At 45.3% G+C, this 9,263-nt stretch overlaps 1 protein-coding gene across 1 annotated transcript in view; it reads right to left on the reverse strand.

Annotated features, from left to right (window-relative positions):
* Positions 1–9,263, reverse strand: part of SLC22A23 (solute carrier family 22, member 23) — a 98,161-nt gene that overhangs the window by 3,307 nt on the left and 85,591 nt on the right. The window contains exons 6-8 of the mRNA XM_009072537.1: positions 7,900–8,132; positions 5,248–5,280; positions 3,312–3,435 (exon numbers count right to left, since the gene is read on the reverse strand). Of these exons, the coding sequence (XP_009070785.1) occupies positions 3,312–3,435; positions 5,248–5,280; positions 7,900–8,132 (390 nt within the window). The remainder of the gene's footprint in view (positions 1–3,311; positions 3,436–5,247; positions 5,281–7,899; positions 8,133–9,263) is intronic.

Consider the following 9,263-nt stretch of genomic DNA (forward strand, 5'->3'; position numbering starts at 1 on the left):
CGTCTCTGCCTGCCAGTGGGCTGCTGTGGGGACTTTCTCATGGCACAGCTCCATGGATGATTGAACAGAGCTGCTTCCCCAACCCCTGCTCACCCAGCAGCAGCAGGGGGGGATGGTTTGCAGGAGGTTCAACAGCCCTGACATGGGCAAATCACAAAGAGACCTTGGTCCAAAGTTTTGTCCTCAGAAGGTCCTGCTTGTTCATGGGGGAGAATTTGCTTGCTCACTACTGCGGAGTTTTTACAGAGAGCAGCAGAACATCCTCACTGATATTCTAAGGAAATGGCCTTGCCCTTCCCAGCACTCCTCAGGGGAGCAGAGAAATATTAGTCCTGTCTTCAGATGGCCATTTGTCTGCATTGAGCAAATGGGTCAACACGTGGCGTGGCTTAGAGCACAAAAGAGCCAGAGAGCTGCCCAGGCTAAAGAAGACTTTGGGAGAGCACCTGCTCCAGTCTCCTGCACATAGCAAGGCCAACACTGAAATCAGACCAGGTTTTTCAAGCTTTGCTCTATCAGCTCAGCCACTTCTTGAAGTCAGTCCCTGAAAACCTCCACAGTTTCTCTCTGTCTTTCCTGTACCTAAGCTACCTTTTGTGCCTTTGATCCTAGGATAGCGCTTCAGTTAACACACCAGGATGCCCTTGGTCTCATGGAGCAAGGCACCACCTTTGAGAAGCCAGGCCTGGTTCAGGTCCCAGTAAACAGCTTGTACCCCATTGTGTTGAGGACTACATTCAGTGGAGGTAGCTGGGTGTGCAAACTGCTGTGTGAGCTGCAGACTGAGCTCCAGGGTGGGGTGGGATCCTGAGGTAAGAGGCCATGAACTGGTGCAGACCCTTTGTGTGAGTGTGACTGCCAAGTGAATCCTGGATGGTCAGACAAGAAAGTTTCCTTGACAACTGGAAATTTGGCTTGAGGCAGCTACTGATGAGTAAAGCTCCTAATTTGGCCACTGCTGCCCACTCTTCATTTCTTTGGCCAGGTAGGCACAAAAGCAGGACATCGAGAGGAAAAAACAGATCTCTCTTCCACTTGATAGTAACTGAGCATGTGAAGGGTGAGGAGAAGACACACTGTTTTCCTCAGCCTACTCCTGTTCAGTAGTCGTGCAGACTGCAGTGGTGTCAAGATTATTATAGATGGATTATGGGTGCCACTTGGTGCTGAATATGGTTGTTTTCCTCCTACACTGCCATAACTGTTCATCTCAACAGCACAGCAGCAGAGATGGATGGGTGCTATGAGTTTGCTATCATGCAACCACTGCCCCAGGTAATGGCAGTGCTGTTTGCTGACCTCAGGGATAGGAGATTACAGGTAAAGGATTTGATCATGGAAATGCCAGAGACAACCCCAGTGCTCTCTTTGCCTGACTTTTCCTTAAGATTTCTTGAGATTCAACCAGAAGCATATTAGAATCATAGAATAGTTTGGCTTGGAAGGGATCTTAAAGATCATCTAGTTCCAACCCAAAAAGGGCATCCAAGGCAGTATTTTGGAGAGCAGATTATGTGGGAGCAGCCATATCCCACCAAAATGCAAGACAGAAGGCAGCTTAGTCACACCTCTGGCCTGAGACAAGTTTATGCACTGTCCTGAGTTGCACCTCCTAATTACAACCCTATGTGCATCTTATCGTGGTGGTAGGACTGCAAAGTGCTGCAGAGTGTCATCATCCCTATAAATAAATGGGGACCCTGAGGCATATCCAGCTATTGTCACTTGCCTGGTGTGACCCAGCAGAGTCAGGGAAAGCAGAATTTTGGCTCCCAGCCAGGATTTTGTCCCCTTCCCTGTGGCAAAGTAAGTGATTTAAGGGAAAAAAGCTTGCTAAGTTCACACTGCACATCTGACCCTACTTGGCAGATTCTCTTCTGGCTGACATAGTCAATTCCTTATCTATGAGTCGTTCAAACAGAGACAAGGAGAAAATTAAAGAGGCATAAAACCACCAAATTGACTGACATGCACATAAATAAATAGCTGTTAGTGTTTCAGGCTGCTGTATAATCTCACTGCTCACACTGAAATTTCCCTATGAAAGTTATCTGTAAAATACATTCACATATTTAGATAGCTTGGAAGAAAAGGCCATGGATCAAGGAGACTGGCTACTCAGCTGACAGCTTTGCAATAATACTTCTGCAAAGTTATTGAAAAGGCATATAATTTGGATACAGAAAAAAAAGGGAAAAAAAGGGTATCCTCTTTCCCCCCACCATCTCCCCCTCCCACCCATGAGACCCACATTCCTAATACATTCACATATTTAGATAGCTTGGAAGAAAAGGCCATGGATCAAGGAGACTGGCTACTCAGCTGACAGCTTTGCAATAATACTTCTGCAAAGTTATTGAAAAGGCATATAATTTGGATACAGAAAAAAAAGGGAAAAAAAGGGTATCCTCTTTCCCCCCACCATCTCCCCCTCCCACCCATGAGACCCACATTCCTGGGAAATTCAGTGGAGTCAGAGCAGACTCCTGAATTGCTGTGGCATTGCTGAAAGCATAATCCATATCATAAAAGCACCACCTTTGTGCTGTGAAAGATCAGAATGAGTATATAAAATGCTACAAACCCCTGACTATATAAAGACATGTTATGGGAAACTCTCCAACAAACATCATCTGTCCAATTTCCACTATTGCCCAGAAAAGAAGGACTCCTCTTTGGAAAAGCTTTTGAGCCTCTGCTAAGATAGATTTGTGTGCAAAGAGAAAAAAAGAGACTTTATCTGCAATAAAAGCTGATCACTCTCAGGGTTGATGCTGTAGGACAGCCAGGCTTGCAGAGCACCTATACATACCAAAAGCATTTAGCACCATGTGTTTCAACATCTCCCCTCCACCAATGCACCCATATAGCTGGCCTGATTAACCCACCCTATGGATAGCTGGCACCTCTCCTCTGCACATCTGCGGAATTTCTCCTTTAATATCAAGCTGTAGACTCATCTGGTTGCTGCTCGTACAAATCCCTCAGGCTAAGTGAAGCAATGACAAGGTGCAGCCACACGATCTGGTTCAGTTAAACTTTTAAGAGCCTAACACACTGCAATTCATGTGCTGCCTGGCCTGCTGATCAAGCACCATGATGGGACACAAGGTGGAGCCATGGGAAACAAAGCCTCTCTGTACACAGACATGCATTTACTTAGACTGACTGAGCAACGTGGAAAAGCAGCCCCGAAATTGCTGCGAGGTCTCCAATTCCCTCCCATACAATATGTTAAGTTGCACAGCCTGTTATCAGTTAAATGAGGGTAATTTCATCCCTGTCTTTTGAGGAGAGCTCCAATGTCTCACCTGATTACTGTGGGTGTGATTTCCGCACAGAAGAACACGCTGAGGCTTCCAACAGCATGCGAAGAAAACATACCCACGATGGAAAATGCAACAGAGAATTTGTCTTTGACGCTGTCACTCATACCTGACAAGACAAGTGTGTTCATAAAAAGTGAGAAGGAGGCCAAACTTACAAGAAAGAAAACAAGAAAACAAGGTTTATGTTACTCATTCTCCCTAGACAAGAATTTGAGTCATTTTGTAATACTAATTTAAAACTGGTATTTATAAAATCCATTCCCCAAGCACCTGAGACACAAACATATGTGAAAAAAATCATAATGTCATACCAAAAATGGCAGTGATCTCTGAATTTTTTTATGCCCAGCCACCACAAGAAAGGTAAAATCCAAGAAAACACATCTTTGGGCAGTCTTTTAGGCACCAGCCACTTCCCTCCCATGTTTGACAGAGAAGTGGAGGCAGGCAGCATTCCTCAAGCTGCCAAACATGAGGTACAGCTCAGTGGCTTGGGCACTGGAGAGGCTTGCAGGACAAGAGGGGGAAGAAATAAAAGTGCTCCCATCTCTGTGCTAAGCCCCTACATGTGATCAGTCTGCAAAATCTGTCATAACTCCCAGCTTGACAGCCTTTGCCTGACAACTCTGAGGGAGAATAGCCAATGCCAAGGATAGTGAAGCCCTCCCTTAAGTCAAATGATTGTTTGCTCAATCATGTCACAGCTGGATGGCAGCAAGGTTTCCGGGATCAAATAGTGTCTATCAAGCATAGGGGAAAACCCCAGTAATAAACAAAGCTACAGGAAACTGTCTCCTGGCCATGACAATAGTACATCTCTCACTAGATTCCTGCTCACCACTTTCTGTGGGCAGGGGCAGGATATCTGATCCTGGGTTGTACAAGCTCGTGTGGCCTGTCCTGGCCAGCGAGGAGGCCATGTCACTTACAGAGACTATTGCACCATACAAGGAGAACACATCGTGCTTGACAGAAGCACTGGGAAAGGACTGGAGCTTTGCAGCCAATGTCCCTCCCCAATCTTCAGCCAAGTCCCAAGACCTGCCTGAAAAAAGAACTGCCCATCAGTGTTTAGTCCCAAGCAGGTGCACTCTCTGGGTTAGATCCAATGAAAATTAACATCTGGTTTTGTTCTTGTTGAATGTATCAACTGTTAGGAGAGCAAAAGGTATTTGGAAGCTCTTTGGCTACATCTTCTGAAACATGCTACTGCCTGCTCAGGGCTAAGCCCTTTCTGCAATGCACTACAGGTCTGGGGAAGAGATCAAATACTGCTAGCAGACAAGGATGTCAGTGCAGCACCTTGCAAACTATGGGTCTCTGAGGCTCTCTGGCCACTCTTGCATGGTGGGTGAGTGATCTCTCAGGGAGTCATGACTGCTCAGCACAAGAGACCTTGGAAATGCCGAGCAAGCCTGTCAAATCTAACACAGAAGGGTAAATTCTGTTCCCCTGTAGCCTGTCACTGCATTGCTATTACAGTGCTTCAGCCTGGGATAAGGTGCCTGGGGAAATATTTTTTAAGGTGTCCGAGTCTCCTTATCAGAAGCAAATTTGTCATCTCAGATCTTCCTGGAAAAAGGAAGATGTGAGATTCCTGACCTGGGAATGTTGCTTCTCAGGAGATTTAATGAGAAAGCTTGGCACCATATCTAAAAATAAACTTGGGGGACCTCTGCACCCTTTCTTGACAATCAGAATTGAGTCATACTATGTCAAGGGGATGCTACAACAAGAGACTGCGTATAAATGAGCAGGTCTGCCCAAGAGTCCCAAGGCACTGTGTAGAAGTGGGCTTCCCCCTGCACCCCTCTGTGGCAGCAGCTCTGCTCTGAGTGCTTTGGCCCAGGCCATTCAGATCTACCTGCTCCTGGAGGAGTGCTTCCTACATGATCTAGACTTATTCTGTAAACCATACCTGAGTCTGGAAGTTGACTGTATTTTCCAATCACTGGATCCAAGGTCACAGAAGTAAGATAAAAATAAGAGAGAAAAGGGAGAGAAAACAAGAACATACTGTTTTTACATACTTATTTATCCAAAGGAAAGAAAAAACAAAAAGTTAAATCCCACATACCACCCTAGCCCCCCATATAATTCTTTCCCATGCCACAACTGGCACATCTTTCCCTGCCTACCAGACAGGACATGCTGTTTTCAGGCACATTTCAGCTGGAGGACAGCATACTAATGAGACAACGATAACAAACCAGCAGTAAAGCATATTTAAGAGCCCCAGAATTACCACTGGGATTAACACAAAGGCCTCTTTGTTGTTAATGAAGGGGGAGAAGAGCAAATGCCCTCCTGCTGCAGCCCCAAGGGAATGGCCAACAGAGGCTTTAGTTAGAGAGCAACTCTGGACGTCAGCACCGTCACACTGGTGGGAGATCTATTCCTCACCAAAACCTTGAGCTGATGGTCCATTTGCCACACCAGCCACCAACTGCCACGTGTCCTAACCACACAGGAACACATGGCAGTACTGGGCAGCAGCATAAGCTGGGCACAGCTCTGCTGGTCATCTCCCACCAGGCTCCTGCGACTGCCCAGTAGACACCTCGAGTCCACAGGAAGGGTCGAACATGGCAAGCCTCTAGGTCTGCTGCAAGTTTGTAGCTGGTGGTGAATAACCCTCTTTCTCTCTCATCCTTCTCAAATTCTGATTTCATCTGCCAATTACACCCAAATTATGCTAAGCTAAAACACGCAGGATGCTGTGACAGATTTCATAATCAGCAGGGTCACTGCTTCTCTCCAAACACTGTCCAGCTCTTCTGAGGAAGAAGGGGAACATGGTCTAAAGCAGGGGAAATTGAGCTGCTCTGAAGTTCAAGGCTGCCTTTCACTCCCCTCCTCACAAATAAGGGGGGCGAAGGTAGAGTGGGGAAGGCTGATGGGTGCACTGCATTGAGAATGCCAGCGCAGCAGAATGCACCTAGAGCCTGCTCTTAGCTTTAGCAGCTTTCCTCACAAAACCACTTAAGCCTGTTGCAATGATTCCTACTGGATTTTCCCCTCTGCTCCCCTCACCTCTTTTTTTGTTGAAAAACTGCAACCAGATTTTCATGGCTCTGGAGCAGACTAATGGCCCTGATGCACTTTCTCTCCACTAAGCAACTGCATGTTTATTACCTCAACAGCCTCAACAAACATCTGACATCCTTAAAAAAATAAAATAAAAAAAAATGGATGAATTTACTGTAGAGACACCCTGATAGACACCACCAGAAAAATGTGGAGCTTTGGGAGGTTGCACATATGCACTGTGTGTGAGTGGTCACAGTCCACCAATGGACTGGTGATGAGGTGGGGCCAGGGGGCTTCTCCCACTCTCAGCTGGGACTGATGGGCATGGTAAATATGTGCTCAAAGGGAATGTAAACATCTGTACCAAGCTGGGAGAAAACACATGAGATGTCGGAGTTTCCTCCATGTCATGAAAGAGGTTCCCTGTTTCCCTCCTACACTCCCAACAAATAGTGTGTTTGCTAAAGGTTAACTTCATAAATGCCTTCAGGAAACACAGTCTGTAAACATGGACAATTCTTGCTGGCTTGGAGCTGCCTTCAGTATGTGGGAATGTGAAAACTTTCCATCCTCAATGCAAAAAAGCTCTCTCTCACTAAAGCCCTCAATTATTTCTAAACTTAGAAATGACAAACACCAATAATCAACATTACAGTGTTCATCTTGTATCCAGTTTGTCCAAAGTATGTCTCAACCCTCTTCCCCCTTCTTAGAGTGGGGTTCCATGGGACAGGAGTCTAATGGTTGGTGACTGTGAGACTGGAAAAGTACATCCCACCTTCCCTCTACCTCTACACCTCTCTGATTCATCAAATTCAGCTTCCTCAACCAACAGAAAATGAAGACAAAGAAATAAAAATCAAAATAGCAAAGGGAATATTTTTGTAGCAGTTTTAATAGCTGAAGCAGCTCAAAAGGGCCAGAGAAAGGTTACCACCTGCAAGGAAGAGGTGAGACACCCTTGCTTTTGGCAGGAACAGCCGATTTGAAAAGCTGTGTTACCTCACAAAATCATGTGCATCCATTCTCATAGACTATACATACACACTGTGTTGAAGCTAGGGTCTTTCAGCTGCATATTCCCACACTACCTGTATATTGCTTACTCATAGTAAGATGCTCAGAGCAGGAAGAGGACATACACTTACTGCTCTAGCTTCTGTTTGGTTTAGAGGTCATTTGAGACCCGGACTCAAGTGGGAAAGTTTTCCTTTCGCAATCCCTACCCAGCTCTTTCCCCAGAGGCTATTTCACTACAATAAAATGAAAAGCATTTTTTGTTTCCTTGTTTGTTTTAAAGTGACAACTCTAGACACAGCACCAGTGCTCAATGAGCTTCACCACAGGAATTAAGCAGAACAAAATGCCTTTTGTTAATGAACCTAAGACAACAAGTGTTTGAAGAAACCTTCAAACAAATTCAGCTTCTTAAACTATGCAGCTGTATGACATGACAAATCTGGGAAATGCTAATATTTCCTGGTTCCTTATTTGCATGTCAAACTTGTGTGGCCCTGAAAAGCTTTCATTTCCAACTTACAGTTGAGAAGGCCCAGCTGCAGAAGTGATGCCAGAGCTGTAAGTATCATGAAAAGCAGGAGTCCTCCTCTCCTCCCCAGGAACCCGACCACCGGGCACATGGCCAGGCAGGATGCCAGCGCAATCCCGGCCATGGTATAGTAGTCCGCATAGAAGTTGTTGGTAATTGCCATCTTCACTTCATGCCCCATCATGCTTTTCGCAAAGCAGTGGTGTATGCCATAACCAGTCAGCCTAGGGGAGACAGGAGAGGACAAGAGATCATTGCTGAGAGGGCAGACACACACTGCAACATAATTCAGTGTAGGAACATGTTGATGTGTTAATGCCATGGTCTAGTAACCATGGTAGGGTTGGACTTGATGATCTGGGAGGTCTTTTCCAACCTGGTTGATTCTATGATTCTATTCTATGATAATGCAGGAAAAATTTCTTGTGCTGCAGGAATACAACACCTAGTGCAAAAAGACTTACCTTGGACTTCTAGGTGCTACTGTTAAAATAAGCAATGATCAAGAGAAGCAAAAGAAAAACATCTATTCAACAAAACATTTGCTGGCTTTATTCATACAGCTGCTGCTCATGAGTGACTGGGGCATGAGCAACTTTACAAGAACTCCTAATGCATGATTGGTTTTCCCACTGTATTTGAGAATTCCTGTACTCCAAGAAGGACATCTCTTTGTTCCCAGTGGATCTGTTGACAGCCCCAGAGTCAGCACCACTGTGATGAAGTAGCCTGTGTGTTTGGACAGCAAAACACTATGCAATATAGACATGTCTTCCAGGAAGACCCACCTGCTCATGGCATTTGGTCACACTAAATTACATCTCATTTCTGAAGCTAGCCTGGTAAAACTGGAAACCTCTGAAAAAGGAGTACTTGAAGTCATATGTGTTGCAATGAGTATTACAATTATGAAAAAATAAGCCCTAATTCAATCTACACATTTAGACCATCCTTCACAGCAACATGTCTCCTCCTCTTTTAAAAGTTTCTTTGTGATGCCACTGATCAACATCTTGCCACCTCATTCCATCTGTCTTTCTCCTGTCCCTTTTTTCTGCTCCTCCTCCTCAAAAAAAAAAGAAAAAAGAAAGGAAGAGCAGAGGTACACAAGTGTGCTGGTTTAGGCTGGGTTAGAGTTAACTTTCTTCACAGTGGCTAGTATGGGGCTATGTTTTGGATTTGTGCTGAATACAGGGTTGATAATGCAGAGATGTTTTTGTTATTGCTGAGCAATTGCTTACACAGAGTCAAGGCCTTTTGTGCTTTCTGTTACTGCCACGCTGGCAAGGAAGTTGGGAGTGCATGGGAGATTGGGAGGAGACACAACTGGGACAGGTGACCCAAACTGACCAAAG

Source organism: Acanthisitta chloris, unplaced genomic scaffold (genome assembly GCF_000695815.1).
Source record: "Acanthisitta chloris isolate BGI_N310 unplaced genomic scaffold, ASM69581v1 scaffold5604, whole genome shotgun sequence".
Classification (NCBI taxonomy): domain Eukaryota; kingdom Metazoa; phylum Chordata; class Aves; order Passeriformes; family Acanthisittidae; genus Acanthisitta; species Acanthisitta chloris.